The 18,763-nt window shown below is 46.6% G+C and overlaps 1 protein-coding gene across 1 annotated transcript in view; it reads left to right on the forward strand.

Annotated features, from left to right (window-relative positions):
* The first annotated feature begins 4,806 nt into the window (after nt 1-4,806).
* The window catches only part of LOC146060188 (uncharacterized), an 83,515-nt gene continuing 69,558 nt past the window's right edge, over nt 4,807-18,763 (forward strand). The window contains exons 1-2 of the mRNA XM_083173148.1: nt 4,807-5,029; nt 9,964-10,083. Coding sequence (XP_083029274.1) covers nt 4,977-5,029; nt 9,964-10,083 — 173 coding nt within the window. The 5' untranslated portion in view covers nt 4,807-4,976. The remainder of the gene's footprint in view (nt 5,030-9,963; nt 10,084-18,763) is intronic.

Consider the following 18,763-nt stretch of genomic DNA (forward strand, 5'->3'; position numbering starts at 1 on the left):
TGTGGTAAAGGACAGATCTCGGGGTCTCTCGTTCGGATATGAAGGACCACACTCACTGAGAACACTACTACAAAAATAGGTATAAAGATACAGTATTAGTTTTTCTTTTTGCATTGGTACTAAACTTATATGGTAACTGCAAACGAAATGAACATTAATGCACATTGAATGTCCTAATTCAACATTTTCAAACATTTTCCAAAACCAATAAAATTCAGGTGTGGGTGCCTCCTGTTTGTAGGGGCACACACTTGAATTCTTCCAACAATAATCTAACATCTTAATAACAATTAGAAGTAACAATGTGTGTAATAACATTATACTATTATGTCATTCCCGCCCGGGAGTGTATCATTATAGTGTTTAAGTGCTTGTGGTGAGTGGATACGTCATCTATTGGGTGATCTCCTTGGTGAGGTATCAGACATAAAGTGTCTCTTTGCTTCCTCTGGATCAGTGAAGAATATTGGAGTGCCATTCTCCATTACCCGTAGTTTAGAGGGGTATAGGAGTGCGAATCTCACCCCCTGCTTGTGCAGGTGAGTGCATACGCTGGAGAACTCTTTTCTTTTTTGTGAGACAGCTACCGAAAAATCTTGAAAAATTAAGATCTTGTTGTCTCCTACCCTTAGCTCCCTGGCTCGTCTATATGCTGCCAGTATGGCCTCTTTTGCTCTGTAGTCTAAGTAACGGGCTATGACCGGACGGGCCCGAGTAGGTTGGCCTTCCCTTGCTGCACCTAACCTGTGTGCTCTCTCTATCTGTGGCAATTCAATACTCTCTAAAATACCTAGCGCTCTAGGCAATTCCTCGCTTAGGTAGGTGAGGAGGGTTGTGCCTGTTACAGATTCCGGAATCCCTATAAAGCGGAGGTTATTCCTCCTTGATCTGTTTTCTAACTCTTCAAGTTTTTCCTGTAATTGCTGGATAACCCCCTCTTGGGTGGTTGTTTCATCACAACATTTTTGTAATTCGTCCTCTACGTCACTAACCCGAGATTCCAGGGCAACAATACGGGAGGCATTAGCTTCAATTCGTGCCAACCCTGCGTCTACACTGGATTGTAGGCTACTAAACCTCTGGTCGATGAGAGGCATCATAAAATCAGATATGTCTCTGGCCGTCAGGCCAGATGTTTTGTCTTCAATGATCTCAAGGGTATCACCTGCTACACTGCTGGGAGATGAGGGGCCTGATCTCTGAGACATGGTTTTGTTTTTCCCTGTTTTGGTAGCTGTATTTGCGTTTTTAGGAGGCATGTTTTTCCCAATGAATTTGTCCATGCCCTGTGTGCATGAATTGTATGGGATTGTGACACTTGTATCACACTGAATAGAGGTTATTATACAACGTAATTAGTATAGGAGATTAGACAAGCACGATATGAGTTTGGGCTAGAATAACATTAATATACCATAATCATTCTTGCTTTTTCAGCATTTTAAATTCTGAATAAAAGGTTTGTGGAGCTCTTAATAAGATCTAATGTATCTTCATGTTTAACTTACATATGGTATCAGATCCTGTTATTTCTTATCTAAGAAATGTTATCTTTTTGTAATAAACCTTTTCCTCCACTAGATGTCACTCTAACCTTCTTGTATTTTTTAGAGCTGTGTATTACAGTCTAAGAGTGTATGATGTACTTTCTCTAAACATTCATATGAGAGACAGTTAGTCTGAAAGCAACTTAACAGAGATTGTCACCAGTATAACTTTGCAGCGAAGAAATATGTCACACATTTAACAATTTTTTTGTTCAGGTAGAATACAGATATTAAGTATATTTCGTGGGGGGGGGTTTATAAATCAAGGCAGTTTTTTGGATAACAGGCTAGGTGTCCTCAGGATCTTTCTTTGAGCCTGGTAATCACAGTCGGCTTAAGGGTGAAGAGCCCAAAAATGTCACCAGATGGCGGTGTGGGTCACTGGGTTCGCTCAGCCGCTGGGTATGGGGCTGTGTTATTTTAAGGGTATGGGTCTTGTAGGTGAATGTCCAGCCTCGATGGGGTATTGGGTTTCAGGAATGTCAGGGGGCTAACTTATTTAACCAGATGTGTTTCTATAGCGTTAATGGGGCTGGTGTGTTACATCTCAGGGTGAAGTAATATCAGAGTGCAAGACATAGGCAGTTTATAGCACTTGCAATGGTTGGTGGTGCCCAGAAGTCCAGGGATATGGCCAGGGTGTATATTACGCCAATAGTCACAGATTGTAGATGTGTGCTCCAGTTAACCCCAAATGTCTCTTCTCTCGGGGGGAGCAAGTTAACAGTGGCTGGGGGGAGGAGGGGGGTGTGGGTTGGTGATGCCTCTGGTGAGGCAGGCATCCACATTATTAATAATCGCATATGCAGTAACATAAGGCGATGGCCGGCGATGTGCAGAGGGTGCCCTCTCCCTCCCTGAACCCTCACCCGGTTACGGTGCAGGGAGGAGGAGACCACTGGACCGGGCAGCACAGCAGAAGGCTGCCCAGACACAGGTGAGGGGGGTGCGGCGCTGATTGGCGTGGGATGCGAAGGGAAGCCCATAGGCTTCCATGGGGTTACGCCATCTAGAACTGGCGTAACCCCCCCGCAGCAAAGCTTAAGAAGGCAGTCCAGGAACAGAGCATTATGTCCCTCCTCGAGAGTGTCATTTTGGGAGCTATGACGTGGACATACCTCCCAACGTGACCCAATGCTCTGCTCCTGGCCTTCCCTGGTAATGTATGATTGCCATCACCTGTGTTGAAGCACCTTTCTTGTCAATTAACCTGTTCAACACAGGTGATGGCAGTCATACATTAAGAGGAAAGTGCAGGAGCAGAGTATTGTGTCCCTCCTGGAGAGGTTCATGTTAGGAGGTATGCATGGATCACTATAGTTCTGGGGTAGCAAACCCTAGTCCTCGAGAGCTACCAACAGTGCATGTTTTGCAGGTCTCCTCTCAGAATCACAAGTGAGCTAATTAGCTCCATCTGTGTATCTTTTAAAATGTGTCAGTGATTAATGAGTGCAGCTGTGCAGCAGCTAGGTTGTCTGGAAAATGTGAACTGTTGGTAGCTCTAGAGGGCTAGGGTTGGCTACCACTGCTATAGTTCATACTTGCCTACCTGAGAAAATGCTCGGTTCCTGGACTTCCCTGGTAATATATCACTGCATACACCTGTGGTTAAACGCCTTTCCATACTTGCCTACCTGACCCTCTCCATGAGGGAGAAAATGCTCTGTTCCTGGGCTTCCCTGGTAATGTATGATTGCCAGCACCTGTGGTGACACCTTTCTTATCAGTTACCTAGCTCCCCACAGGTGATGGCAATCATACATTACCAGGGAAGTCCAGGAACAGAGCATTTTCTCCCTCATGGAGAGGGTCAGGTAGGCAAGTATTACTAGCGCCTTTCTTATCAATTAACTAGATCACCACAGGTGACGGCAATCATACATTACCAAGGGACGTCCAGTAAAAGAGTATTGTGTCCCTCTTGGAGAGAGTCAGGTAGGCAAGTACGCTATAGTATAGTTGCAGTAACCCAGGAGGTTCCATGTTCTGAACCAGAGCTAGCTGATCCACTTCAGTAGATCTGCGCATTGGGCTGCTTATAGCATACCCTCCAACTGTACCGGATTTGCCGGTACAGTACCGTTTTTTAACGGTCTGTACCAGCAAATAAAGATTGTACCGAATGTACCGATTATTTTGCTGCTCCCCCCGGCTCCTGTCAGTCACCGACTGGTGCTTTCTCCAATATGCCCGACTCCGTCCTCGTCCTGGCTCCTCCGCTCCGTGAGACACTGTGCACCTCTCTCCCCTAGTGCCAGCGTCATGATGTCATGCCTCACGCGCTGGCACTGCGGACCCCAGGAAGTACTACTCCCTAAAGAAGGTGAGGGTTGATGCGCGTTGGATCACAGCACATCGCACCTGCTACAAGTCTCTCCCCAGCCCTGAGTTAAGCGCGTGTACTCCGCTGACACTGCGCTCCCGGCAGGCGCCTCACAGCGTCATCCGGAAGCTGCAGTTGTCAGTGACAGTGTAGAAGTCACACGGATCTACAAACTGACCACCTCTGCCAGGTCAGCCGAGGGACGTTCGGAAGGATAGGATGTGTTACTAGTGCCCCACCAGAGGTTCAGGGACGCCAGCCTCTGGTGCCACTCCGGCACCACCTTGACCCAATCAGAGACTCTACCCCTACATTCACCCGGGACTCTGCATTACACCCACTTGGCATCACCCTCCGAGACTTTTACAAACCCCCCCTCTCGATCCAGTGATCTGTCAACAATGGCCAGGCTCAGCGAGCCACACTGGCCCCCAAGCCCACTTTCCCCTTACCCTACCTACTTCTGTTGTACACTTATTGAGAGATATCAATAAATCTTTTTTTACCCCCATCTCTTGCACCATACTACTTTCATTTACCGTTTATATATACAATATATAGCGCAGGTCTCCCTACTGTATTTTCTATGGTACCACTTTGAAGAGGGTGGCCACCCCCCTTCCTTGGGAGACCAGCAGCTGCACATTTAGACCATACAGAGAGAGCGCCAACCTTCTTCTATATATATAAAAACATATATTTGAAAAAAAATGACCATTATACATTCGGGAAGGGGGCGTGGCCACGCCCCCTTTATCCATGACCACGCCCCTTTCCGTATGTGTACCGACTTCTGCCCTAAAAATGTTGGAGGGTATGTTATATACATCCTGCAGAGAAAAGAGAACCAGTCCAGCGCATGACCGTTCCTGTCTTTATCCAATTCCGTTTATTGTATGTATAACCAAAACAAACCTATACCGAGCGAACGCAGAAGAAGGTCCCTGAGAGCCGAGCGCCGGCGTGTTATATATCCAATGATCCGATCCCTATACTGTTCCATGAGACGCCCGCGGGGTGGAGCCGCGGAGTCACATGGCGGTAATCTATAAAAGCGGCCATGGCAGCGCGGGAGTCATTTTGATTATTTCCGGCTACAGGTTTTCATGGCAGCGTCTATGGCTAATGGCGGGGGAGCAGGGTCGAGGATGCCGTGCAGGTGCGTGGGCCTGGGGTGGGAGAGGGAGAGGTTTTGTGGCTCATTGGAAGGTGTTTTGCACAATACTTGATCTTTGGTATTTTATAGGATGCTGCCACGTAGCGCAAAGTAGTATGTTCTCTGAACTGTTTTACACACCAATATTTTCGTCCTGCTTAGTCCTGTACTCATTATCATCATAAAAATAATACACACCTACCAGATCGTTGTGTTCATTTGTTGCTTTGTATACTTACTAGATCATACTTGCCTACTTTTCAAAACTAGTTTCAGGGAGATTGTCTGCCACATGCAAACGTGCCATGCTGAGCACGGCACGCCATGTCATGCTTTACTAAAAGGGTGTGTCTAGCTTCATCCATGGACATTTCTTTGCCACTCTGGGGTGTGCCCTGCTGGGTTCAGTATCTGTGTGGTTGCCAGTGTAAGGGTACGGGTTGGGATCATTCGTCAGAAGGATTCTAGGTCTACAGTAGGGTTACCACCTAGTCCCTTTAATTCCGGATACATATTAATTACACAGGTTCTGTGGCTGGCTGACTTCAAGACTCCACTTCACCTGATTTTAAACTGCCACAGAACCTGTGTAATTAACATGTGTCCGGAATTAAAGGGACTAGGTGGTAACCCTAGTCTACAGTCATTAGGTCGACTGACAGGAAGGTCGACCTGACTTAAGGTCGACATGGGCCAAGGTCGACATGACTTAAGGTCGAATTTGCATAAAGGTCGACATGAGGAAGGTCGACTGGTCATAAGGTCGACATGGGTTTTTCACTGTTTTTTTATCTGAATGTCGACAGTTGTCAATGAGAATCGGACCCTCGCTTCGCTCGCGATGCTTCGGGCACGATGCCTTGCTGCGCTCGGCACACTATTTTATTCTCCCACCACGCCCTAGTGGATGGTAGGGCATGAAATACCGCCTGTCGGCACATGTCGGCTCAAAAAACAGTGAAAAACCCATGTCGACCTTATGATCAGTCGACCTTCCTCATGTCGACCTTTATGCAAATTCGACCTTAAGTCATGTCGACCTTGGCCCATGTCGACCTTAAGTCAGGTCGACCTTCCTGTCAGTCGACCTAGTGGGGTCGACCTAATGACTGTAGACCTAAATGCATTCTGACGAATGACCGCATCCCAAGGGTACGAACAAGGTAAGGTCATGTAATTTAATAAAAAAAATCACCTTGCACTAAACTCTGCCTCCCATAGCCTAAACCTAACCATTCCCCTCCCACAGCCTTAACCTAACTACCCTCTCATACTCTAACCCTAACCACCCCTCCCACAGTCATGGGACACAAAGTAACTGCTAACCTGCAAACTCAAGCGTTGGTGCAGTTAGTGGCCAGATAATATAGTTTTGCCAGAGCTGGTTTTATGGCACCTGTGTATTCATGCAAAAAGAGTGATTGAGAATGGTGTATGCAGACCCACTGGCCCAGGTGCCTAGTGTTGGGTGTAATAAAACAAGCTGCTGCTAAATTCCCTGCAACCATATATATACACATGGTGGGGTGGCAAACTGAGTTGGTCTCTGCATTGGAGAGGGAGGGGTAGTTTAACCACTAGATTAAATGAAACAGAGCTCTATAGTGTACAATGTGCAGATCTCACTCATGCAGGGAGAAAGGGACCGTTTGCAAACTACTCGCTACTATAAAAGTATATTCAACACTTGTTGGTGCAAGTAGTTTGAAGACAGTCCCTTGCTAACATGGCAGATGGATACTGGATACTCGTATTACTTACTACACGGAAGCAAGGAGCCAGAGATCCACGGTCATCCATCCCCGGGCTGCAGATAAGGCTCACAGCCCTGTCATTGTTATCTCCCGTTCTCAGGGCCGGTGCAAGGCACCGGAGCGCCCCAGGCGAGTCGGGCTGGGGGCGCCCCGGTGCCAGGGGGGGGGGGGTACCTGTCGTTCGGCGCTGTCTATTTAAATCTGGCGGCGGAGGCAGCGGGGGTCCCTGCAGTCCATTAAAAATCATGAGCGCTATCCGCCGGGCTATGCGGAAGCGCTTCTAGTGTGAAAACACTGGCAGCACGCTGATTGGCTGAGATCAGCGTGCGCCGTGCTGCCAGAGTTTTCACACTAGAAGCGCTTCCGCATAGCCCGGCGGATAGCGCTCGTGATTTTTAATGGACTGCAGGGACCCCCGCTGCCTCCGCCGCCAGATTTAAAAAGACAGCGCCGTAGGACAGGTACCCGGGCGGCACAAAATGCCGCCCTCCAGTGGCCGGCGCCCTAGGCAAATGCCTAGGTTTGCCTAGTGGTGGCGCCGGCCCTGCCCGTTCTCCTGCTGTGTCAGAGTGGGACTGGCTGCTATTTCATTCCTCCCGGCAGCAGCACTAGTTGTTACTACTAGCGCTGCTGCTCCTCTGCACTCACTCAGCTCCCCGGCATCACAAACAGTGAGTATGGCAGAAGCGCGATCTGTGACAGGCTGACAGCACATTATACTAGTGTGCACTGCCGGAAGTGACCTGGCGCTTGCGGAGCAGCCTCAAAGACGGAGCTCCCGCTCTACACTGCCTCCCAGTACACAGGGGGCATATAATATAAACCAATTACTATTCAAAACCGGGAGGAACTGAGAGATTTGCGGGGCAGCGGGAGGCTCCATTAAAAAAACGGGAGACTCCCGCTAAATGCGGGAGGGTAGGCAAGCCTGTACTAGATCCTGGGGACATGAGTTGTCAACCCTATTGAGTTTATTTCAGATTGTGCTTCATCCTTTCCCACTCATTCTTCATCAACTTAATTTTCTTATCATAATTTGACTGCTTTATTCAAATATACATATATATATATTTATTATTTTATTTTTCATATTTTATTCATTTTATGTTGCTGGATACACACTGACTAGACTCTGTGCTTATTGTTAACAATATATCACTTCGGGCCAGATGTAAATATGCTCCATGTGTATGCTCCAAGAGATTAAATATGTCTTGATAAGTCAGTGCATGCAGTCAAAATCTAGTCAGATTGCTTAGCAAGTGACTGCAAATCTGTATGTACACATTGAGAGATACTGATCGCAATCTCTCCTTTTTATCCACACCCGGCCTTTTTTTGCTTAAGCAAAAATTGTTTAGCACAAATCTCTGCGTGTGTATGTGCTCTCCATGGGAGATCTTGACACCAGCAAAATTGGGTACTTGTTTCCTAGAACGGCCATCATCGGGGGTAATCGTGTACCTTAACTTAAGGTACACGATTACCCCCGATGGACCCGATTTCCTTTGATGCACCCGATTTTTCCATAGGGTTCAATGTTAAAATATTTTTAACATTGTAATCGGGAAAAAAATGGGAAATGGGCCAATATGGCCATTTCTCATTGTATATGCCCCCTCCCCCCATTGTGAACGTCACCCCACGATTGACGCCAACCCGAAGCGTGGCGAGCGTAGCGGTACGCGTCCTCCGACCTTTTCATACCCCTACTATCCACGTCGGCGTGGAGTTGAGAATATAAAGTGTTGCGAGCCACCAAGCCCGAAGCGTGGCGAGCGCAGCGAGGGGACGCGTATACCTGTGAAGTTATACGCGTCCCCTCACGGGGCTCGCCACGCTTCGGGCTCGCTGTGCACGCCACACTTTATATTCTCAACTCCACGCCAAAGTGGATAGTAGGGGTATGAAAAGGTCGGAGGACGCATACTGCCGCCCCTCGCGGGCTCGCTACGCTCCGGGTTGGCGTCAATCGTGGGGTGCCATTGAGGGGGTTAAAATTGGGGTCTGGGGAGACTTTTACATTGAATCCAATGTAAAATAGGGTCCCAGGGACCCTATTCACATTTCAATCAATGTAAAAATCGGGACCATCGCGTCGGTTGCATCGCATGTGATTTGGTCGCATGCGATGCGACCGACCCGATCAACATCGGTGTGGCCGTTCTAGGAAACAAGTACCCAAAATTGCTTAGCACAGATCTGTGTGTATGCCCCTTACGTTCATCTCTCCCTATAGTGTGTTCCCAGAATAGGTCTAAGCTAGGGATAGCTATCAATGATTTGAAAACATTGATGGTGTATGGCCGATGTTGAATAGTTTTGACATTGATGGGGGAGAACCAGATGGTGTCTCACCATTGATGTCAAGCTCAAATGAATATTTTTGTTTTGGTTTTTCCAGGGACACGGAGCGTAGCTCTGCCCAGGATACCGGTGAAGCCCCACCCCATATTTTGATTTGCCCACAGGCCAATCACTCAAAGACAATGGATGACCATCGATATGTTAAAACATCAATGGTCATCCATTGCGTAGTTATGCACCATCGATGGCCAGTTAAACTTTTGCCTTCTATGGCAAACATTGATGGGAAAGGCAAAGATGGCCATCTTTGCCTTTCCCATCAATGTTTGCCATAGAAGGCAAAAGTTTAACTGGCCATCGATGGTGCATAACTACGCAATGGATGACCATTGATGTTTTAACATATCGATGGTCATCCATTGTCTTTGAGTGATTGGCCTGTGGGCAAATCAAAATATGGGGTGGGGCTTCACCGGTATCCTGGGCAGAGCTACGCTCCGTGTCCCTGGAAAAACCAAAACAAAAATATTCATTTGAGCTTGACATCAATGGTGAGACACCATCTGGTTCTCCCCCATCAATGTCAAATGCCCAATTTGTGCTGGTTTGTGAATGCCTCTTGTACAGTATGTTGGTTTCAGTGTTCCAGGAACAGGATGGCAGTGAGCTATAATATGATCCTGAAAACTTTGACTTGGTATGGCTCCCAGTGTGAGTTTTAATAATGAAGTCAATTGATCCTACTCAATGATTGTGCCTATTGCAGAGCAAGCAGTTTACTCACATTTCATAGGAAAAGTAATGGTTTATGTTTTATGGCTAAAGTATGCAGCCAGTGTAGTGACTGCAAAATTGACTTTTTTTTTCTCTTTGCAGAGCATTCATCAGAGGGAACTGCAGGTGGGGTCCAAATTGCAGGTTTTCACATGAAAAGAGATCTGCTCCACTCTGCCGCCATTATCAGAATGGATTTTGCTTTTATGGCGATAAATGCAGGTAGTCTTTGTTCTTGATGTCTTTGTTGTGAGCAGTTCCTGTGGTTGTGGACAATGTTATGTTTACAGTGTTGTAATGTTACTATTTTACATGTACATAGCAGCCGGTATGTGGGATGTTAATCTTCTTCAAAGGTTAAATTTACCAGCACTGGCTGAAAAGTCTAAAGGCCCCCATATATTATGCCGATTTAGGACTGTATTTCTCTGGCAGCTTCCCAAGGAGGGCGCAAATACATTTACTACAAATAGCCCCTCTCTGCGTGGAGCCGGACTGTAAAAAAAATAAAATAAACCCAATTCAATGGAAAGCCACTAATTGGCTGAGAGCTCTCAGCCAATCAGTGGCTGCCCATTCATTTGTATGAGTTTTTTATTTTAAATTCACCAGCCTCTATGCATCCTCCGGCCAGTTTCCGGGATGCATATACAAACACATGAGATTTGGTCTGATTTATTGCGGATTATATCGGACCAAATCTCACCAGTATTTGGGGGCCTTTAAAAAGGCTACGCTCATTTAAGAGAAAATGTAATGTATATTATGCACAATTGTAAAATATATATATACACACTAAACTGATTTAATAAAAATAGCCACTGGGTGATTGCCACAAATATTATATCATGTGTAGTTCTTTAGGATTAGGACCTTCTCCACATACCAATATAATTGGGGATCATGATAGCTATCTATTCCAGATTAACAATGAGCATTTGGCCTTTTGATTTTAGTTCAAGGGTTAATTTCTTTAGATATTATACCCCAAGGATCATTAGACCTTTACATGCATTATAAAAGAGGCTCCTGAAAAGATAGAAAGGTGCTGTATAGTTCCTTAGCTTGGAATGTGATACTTGCTCCTGAGCTAACCGGGAGAGACTAATCCAGGGAAAGTCATTAACCCCTTCCTGACAGAGCTAGTTTTTGCGTTCCTGACAGAGCCATTTTTTTCAAATCTGACATGTCTCACTTAAGTGGGGATAACTTTTTTTTGCTTTTACTTATCCCAGTGATTTTGAGATTGTTTTTTCGTGACACATTGTACTTCAAATTAGTGGTAAATTTGGGTCGATACAGTCTGTGTTTTTTTGTGAAAAATACCAAAATGTCGTGAAAAAATGGAAAATTTAGCGATTTGCAAAATGTTAAATTTTCTGCTTGTGAGACAAATAATCATACCACTCAAAATAGTTAATAACTAACATAGACCATATGTCTACTTTATGTTTCCATCATTATTTCAACTTCCTTTTCATTATTTTGGACACTAGGAGGCTTCAAATATGAATAGCAAATTCTCAAATTTTCAAGAAAATTTCAAACACTGATTTTTTTAGGGACCAGTTCAGTTCTGATGTGACTTTGAGGGACTTGTATGTGAGACACCCCCATAAATGATGCCATTTCAAAAACTGCACCCCTCACAGTATTCAAAACAGCATTTTGGAAGTTTGTTAACCCTTTAGGTGTTTCACAGGAATTAAAACAAAGTGTAGGTGAAATTTCATTTTTTTTGCAGATTTGCAAATTTAATACATTTTTCTAAGGAACACAGTACATTTTACTAGAGAAATGTGACTAAAAATTGATTCCCCCAATTCTTTGGTTTTCATAAATATCCTATATGTGGCCCTAGTGTGCACGGTGACCAAACCACAGGCTTCATAATAGAAGGAGCACCTACTTGATTTTGGAGCCTCCTTTTTATGAGATTATTTTTTAGGCACCATGTAGGTTTCTAGGCACCATAAGATGCTAAAAGTTAGGTACCCCCCCACAAGTGACCCCATTTTGCAAACTACACCCTTCAGGGAATTCATCTAGGGGTATAGTGTACATTTCAAACCCCCAGGGGTTTCACCAATTGTGGTACAACTGGGCAGTGAAAATGAAAAAAATTAATTTTTCATTTTCACAGCTCAGTTGTATCAAAATTGGTGAAACCCCGGGGGGTTTGAAATGTACACTATACCCCTTGATGAATTCCCTGAAGGGTGTAGTTTGCAAAATGGGGTCACTTGTGGGGGGGTTCCACTGTATGGGTGTTTCGGGGGTCATTCAACCAGAATCTGTGCTGCAAAATCCAAAAATCACTCCTTCCCTTCTGAGTCCTGCCATGCACCCAACTGGTATTTTTTGGTCACACATGAGGCATTGCCGTACTCGGGAGCAATTGGGGCACAGATTTTGGGGTGCTTTGTCTCCTTCATTCCTTGTGAAAATGAAAAATTTTGAGCCAGATCTGCATTTTTGTGTAAAAAAATGTAATTTTTTACACAAAAATGCAGTTCTGGCTCAAAATTTTTTATTTTCACAAGGAATGAAGGAGACAAAGCACCCCAAAATCTGTGCCCCAATTTCTCCCGAGTACGGCAATGCCTCACGTGTGACCAAAAAATACCAGTTGGGTGCATGGCAGGACTCAGAAGGGAAGGAGTGATTTTTGGTGGCGGAATGAATGGTGGGTGCTATGTCACATTAGCAAGACCCCCGAAGCACCAATACAGTGGAACCCCCCCACAAGTGACCCCATTTTAGTCACCAGCTTTGGGAGGGGGGCTGGCGCTGCGGCTGGCGGGGGGGTGGGAGGGGTGCTGGCGCTGCGGCAGCCGGGTGGGTGGGAGGGAGGGGGGCTGCCGGGTGGGAGGGGGGGGGGGGGGGCTGGCGATCGGTGGTAATCGGTGCGGTATATACACACACACACACACACACACACACACACACACACACACACACACACACACACACACACACACACACACACACACACACATATATATTTTCAGTGCATATATTTTATTTTATAACTTTTTCAGCAGCTTGATGCTGCTGCGGGGGGGAGGGGGGAGGAGGGCAGCGCTGCGTACGCTCCGTGGGAGCCGCTGCTGCTGCCGGGTGAGTGCCCGGCGGGTGCGAGGGGTGGGCTGCACATCGGTGGTGATCGGTGCTGTACCTGACAGCACCGATCACCACCGATCCCTGTGTTACCGAGCGGCTTAGCCGCCGGTAACACAGGAAACGCTGTGAATGGCTGTTCAGATTTGAACAGCCAATCACAGCGATCGCCGACCGGGGGGGGCACCCCTGCCCCCCCTGGGCGGCGAGGGGGGATGTCTGCTGTCAGGGACAGCAGACATCACCTAACTGTCACTGCGTCTCTAGACGCAGTGACAGTTAGAAGTCATGACGTACATTTATGCCATGTGTCGGGAAGTACCTCCCGACCATGACGTAAATGTACGTCATATGTCGGGAAGGGGTTAAGCAACTATATTTTATTTTTGCCCCGGACCACTTTACCACAAAGCCTCCTGAGGACATTGAATACTATTGCATACCTCCCAACTTCAGTCCGGAGGAAATAGGGACACTCGCCGCGCGAGCGCCCGAAAAGGGGGCGGGGCGTATGCAAATGAGGGCGCGGCTTATGCTAATTAGCCGCAACCTTATTTTCATACGAGAATAGACGCTGTGCGCATGCGCACAGCGTCTATTCTACTAGATTGGGGGGTCTCCCAACTGCCACCCCCCGCAGCGGGACAATGCCTGCAGCGGGTGGGACGTCGGGACTGTCCCGACGGAATCGTGACAGTTGGGAGGTATGCTATTGTTCTATTGAAATAACCAGTTTTTTATTTATTGTAGTAACACAATGTCAGGATTACCGCTAGAACTTCATTCACCAAGGATGTAAGTGCACATTATCATTTGGGACTTAAACACCACTACAAGACTGAATGTTCCTCACCTTGGGGTCTGCTATTGCGATTGGTGATGCGATCTGGCAGTTTGACAGCTGGACAAGGATCCAAGCGAAGCACATATTTTCCAGAGAGCCTTCTATAATGCAAGGTCTATTTATCCTTTGGGTTCATAACTTTGGGAAATTAACCTGTAATATACCATTGGTAGGGCAAATGTTAATCTGTTACCTATAATTGTTACCGATTTGGAAAAGGTCCCAATCCTAAAGAAGTAAACACTGATAAAATATTGTGGTTAGGACAACCATCCAGTGGCTCTTCATTTTATATATCTATACTGTTTATATGGATGTTAAATTGTTTATTTGCTAGTGTTAGGTATTTTATATTAATTTTCCATTCATGCATAATATACCTCAAATTCTCTTAAGATTGAGGGGTAGATATATTAAGATCGGTGAAGTGATAGTGTCTGGTTTTTAAGACCGGCCAATCGCCTGTCATTTTTCAAACCAAGCCTGTAGCCAGACACTTTATCACTTCACCGAGCTTTAAAAGCCAGTGTTGGTTCCTTAGGTGCAGTTGTAAATAAAGGGAGTGTTTATCAGACTTGGTGCATACAGGAACGGTGCTAGTGTGTTCAGCGCCCCTCTGCAAACTGTACATTTGTGCCCTCCCATAATTTACAAAGGCACAGTGCAGGCTGGAGGGGTGCACTGAAAAAAGGAATGGATGTGGACAAACCATAGTATCCCCATTACAACTTATGCCACACTAGCAGAATCTTATTCACATTACACAACACATAGTGCTCCTGACTTCTTCTATTACACCACAGTGCCCCTTTTTTTCGCATTGCACTACATAATAGTGCTCTTTACACAAAATGCCTACAGTAATAGCACCACTTATACACAAAATAATGCCTGTAGTGTCCCTTATACACATAATGCCCACTGTAGTAGCGCTGCTTACACAGGTAATGCCCACAGTAGTAACATGCTTTATACACATAACATGTGTAGGGGAACCACATATTCACATAATACCCACCATAGTAGTGTCCCTTATACACATAAAACCTCAATAGTAGCTCCCATTATACACATAAGGCCTGCAATAATAGTGCACATAATGCCCACAGTATTAGCACCACTTATATACATAATGCCAGCAGTAGTAGCATCGCCACTTACAATAATAATGGCTGCATTAATGGTGTCCTTTACACATAATGTCCACAGCCGTAGCACCCCTTATACACATAATTCCCATAGTGAATGTAACCATACACAAGATGTAAGCAAGAAAACACTAAGCAGTAGTTAGAGTTGCATCAATGCAAAAGATGACACCAGAATAGAATAAAGCAGATATCTCCTGACTTACCTGAGATGGAATGGCAGACAAGAACAGGAGACAAGCACAGCAGACTAGCAGGCAGCTGGAACGCTGTAGCAGGGACCAGACTGGAACCGGGAACACGTTTTGCTGAGACGCAAGCCAGAGGCAGCTCACAGGATGCTATAACTGGTGCCATGAAACCTGGGAAGCTGGGTTAAATACAAATTCCCTGCCTGCAGGCGTGGGTGACGTCAGACACCACCTGCTGCCTGCGCTCCCCGCTGTCGGTCCCAGCGAGTAAGTTTGGGGGGTTAACTAACAATGTCCCTGACGCCTCCCTGCAAGAAGATGACCGCCACCAGTTCCTATCCTCGAGTCTCCAGCACGATCACTGAAAGAAGCGCTCAGGGATGCAGTGGTTAAGTGTGGCGACCTGAATGGATCCAAACATGAATGTTTTACTCAAGCTGCAAAGACAAAAAGGAGCAGATATCTAATTAGCCACTCATATGGAAATAAAATAAGTGTCTGTAGGTGTTTGAATCAAAAATAGTTAGGAGGCGTTCCTGCTATCCCTGGAAATCAGGGACGTCTACCTGCACATTCCCATTTGGCCACTGCATCAAGTGTACCTTCGATTCTCTGTTCTGCACCTTCATTGGTAGTTTCAGGCCTTGCCATTCAGCCTCTCCTCTGCCCACAGCATCTTCACCAAGGTCATGGTCATGATGGAGGTGCTCTGGACAAAAGCACTGCTTCTTCTTTTGCAAGCTAGAATTGCCTCTGGGTTACGGCTTGGATCCTTGAAGGTTCAGATCTCCACGCTGTCTGTTTTTCTCACAGAAAGTTGACACTGATGCCGGAGGTGCAATTTATTTTTTATTTTTTTCCCAGGGGGTGTTGCGACTTGAACCACCTCCATTGGATTTGGACCCTGGTCCTGGGGTTCCTACAATCCTCCTTGTTTGAACCCTTGGAGGATATTGATCTCAAATATCCCACATGGAAGATGGTGCTTTTGCTGGCCTTGGCTTCGGCCAAACTTATCTTTCCTGTCGACCTCCCTTTTTTGGTGGTGTTTCATGTGGATAGTGTGGAGCTTCATACAAGTCCTTTTTTTTTTTTTTCTTCCCTAAGGTGGTGACAGCCTTCCATATCTACCAGACTATTGTGGTTCCTGTGTTTTTGGAGGATTCTTCTGATGCCAGGTCTCCATGTATTTATGTAATGAGGACAGCCTCCATTAGGAAGTCAGATGCCGTGTTTGTAGTTAGCTAGCATCTAAGTACTCTGACCAGATGGATTCACCTCACCATCTGGCAGGTGCACGTCACTGATTCAAGTCTTCCTCCTATTTCTGTGCATTCCACGTGCTTTGTAATACCAGCTTGGGTGGCTGCATGTGGGGTCTCTATTCAGCAGCTGTCAGGCTGCCACTTGGTCGGGCAATCAGACCTTTGTGTGAATTTCAGTTCGATTTCTTTGCAGTTTCTGCTTCTCAGTTTGGCTGCTCTGTATTGAGGGGGTTCTCGGCACTCTCCCGCCCGTGTTGGGATCTCTGGGATGTCCTCACTGTAACTCCAGTGTCCCCTAGTTGATGAAGGAGAAAATGTGATTTTATTATAACGTTAAATCCTTTTCTCTTTCAATGGTCCTGGTGACACAGCTCAACATTGGGATGTAGGAGCCAGGCACCTATCCTAAAGCTTTTGGAGGGTAGGCTCCTCCCTTCATCCCAGACTCTTCAGTTCGTGTTAGATGCCCACTGGAGTGGGTGCTATTCTAAAGGGCTGCTGGAGCAGCCGAAGGATTAGAGTTAGTTAGGAGTTTTTTATTTTATTAACTTTTACACTAGCTAGGTAGGCACAGTGTGAGGATTCTCACTGAATCCTCACACTGACAGCGCAGCAGGAGCTGACAGAAGCGCGTCCTGTCAGCTCTCTGTGCACAGGGGAGACACTGTCTGGTCTCCCTGTGCAGCGCTTACAGCTTCTATTAAGAAGCTGCCTGGGCTCCGGAGCGCTCTGAAACCGGCTTCGCGCTAGGTGGGGATCATGGGGGACAGGCGCTCCGTGATGGCGGCGGCCATTTTATGCGGAGCTTACACACTGAGCTCCTATATGAGAGGACAGCAGTGTTACAGGCACGTTCCAAGTGGTCCCCAGCAGAGGGGGAGACACTGGAACTGGGAGATCCTGCAGTGGGAGCGGCTGTCTGGAGGTGGTTGGCGCCAAAAGCCACAGACTCCGCAGCATCAGGGACTTGGTCTCTTCCCTCACTCTGTTTTGGTGCCATTCAGAACGCTTGCAGCTGAGCTGGCTGACAGATCCTGGCAGAGTGATTGGATTTCCTGGGCATCGTTTTCCCCACTGTGAAAGCTTCAGACAGATAAGTGACTGTAGTACATTGGCTCTGTATAAAACGCCTGTACATTGTACATTGTGCGCTGTGACTGTTACTTTTACATCATGTCTGAGCAACAGTCTGTGGCTTTGGGGGAGGGAGCCCTTAATGCATTGAGAGCTTGCAGTGTTTGTACACTGAAATTTGTCCCTGAACAGATGGCCAAGGGGGGAATGTGTATTACTTGCGCTGCTGTGAGACCAATCGGAGCCTGCGTGGGCCAGTGCCCTGGGCAGGTTGGTTAATGCCTTAGTGCAATTGCTGGACAGGCAGAGTGATGTGTTGGTAGCTTCCCCGAGACCTATGTCATCTCAATAGTTCTCTGACCCAATCAGATCCTGGTTTCTTACAGGTCATGCAGGATACTGCTAAGGGGACAGCAGGTTTAATGATTTGTTAGACAAATTTGATGGTGATACTGTGGGGACCCCTAAAAGGTCTTATTCAGTGCCATTGCTTGTTGCTGAAGAGGAGGGAGAGTACACCGACATCCCCTTGGATCAGGGTGATGACTGAGGATTCCTCTGCCCCAGGGGTAGAGGATTTGATTACTGCTGTTAAACAGGCTTTGAATTTGTCTGTGGAGGATAAAACTCCTGCAAAAGGTGTATTTAAACGGCAGCGTAAGGAAACTTACCATCCCTGCTTATGAAGGTTTACAGGATTTACTGGAAGGGGCTTGGAAAACGCCCGATAAAAGGCTGCAGATGCCTAAGATTTTTAAGTTTATACCCCATGCCTGAGGCTCATGCAGACCTCTGGGAAAAAGTTCCGGTGGTAGACGCTTCTGTGGCACGGCAATCTAAAGCCACGGTGCTACCTGTCCAGGGGGGGGGGGGGGGGGCAGCCTTTAAGGACCCTATAGACAAGAAGCTGGAAGGTAACCTCAAGGCAATATTTGAAGGGGTGGGCTACACTTTACGCCTTCTTATAGCATCAGCCTGGGTCTCTAAGGCCATTTCCTGCCGTTTACAATACTGGCGAGAGTATTGAAAAGAGTCCAGTCCCAAGGAATTCCAGTGATTCTAGTGGCCCCAGATTGGCCAAGGAGGTCCTGGTACTCAAGGTTTCAGAGATTGTCTGTGGACTCGTGGCGTCTACCTCTGAGGTCAGATCTGTTAAGCCAAGTGCCGTTCTTACACAGGGATTCAGCTCGGCTAAATTTGACGGCTTGGCTATTGAAACCGCCATCTTGAAAAACAAGGGTTTCTTGGAGGCTGTGGTTA

Source organism: Crinia signifera, chromosome 2 (genome assembly GCF_055691185.1).
Source record: "Crinia signifera chromosome 2, ASM5569118v1, whole genome shotgun sequence".
Classification (NCBI taxonomy): Eukaryota; Metazoa; Chordata; class Amphibia; order Anura; family Myobatrachidae; genus Crinia; species Crinia signifera.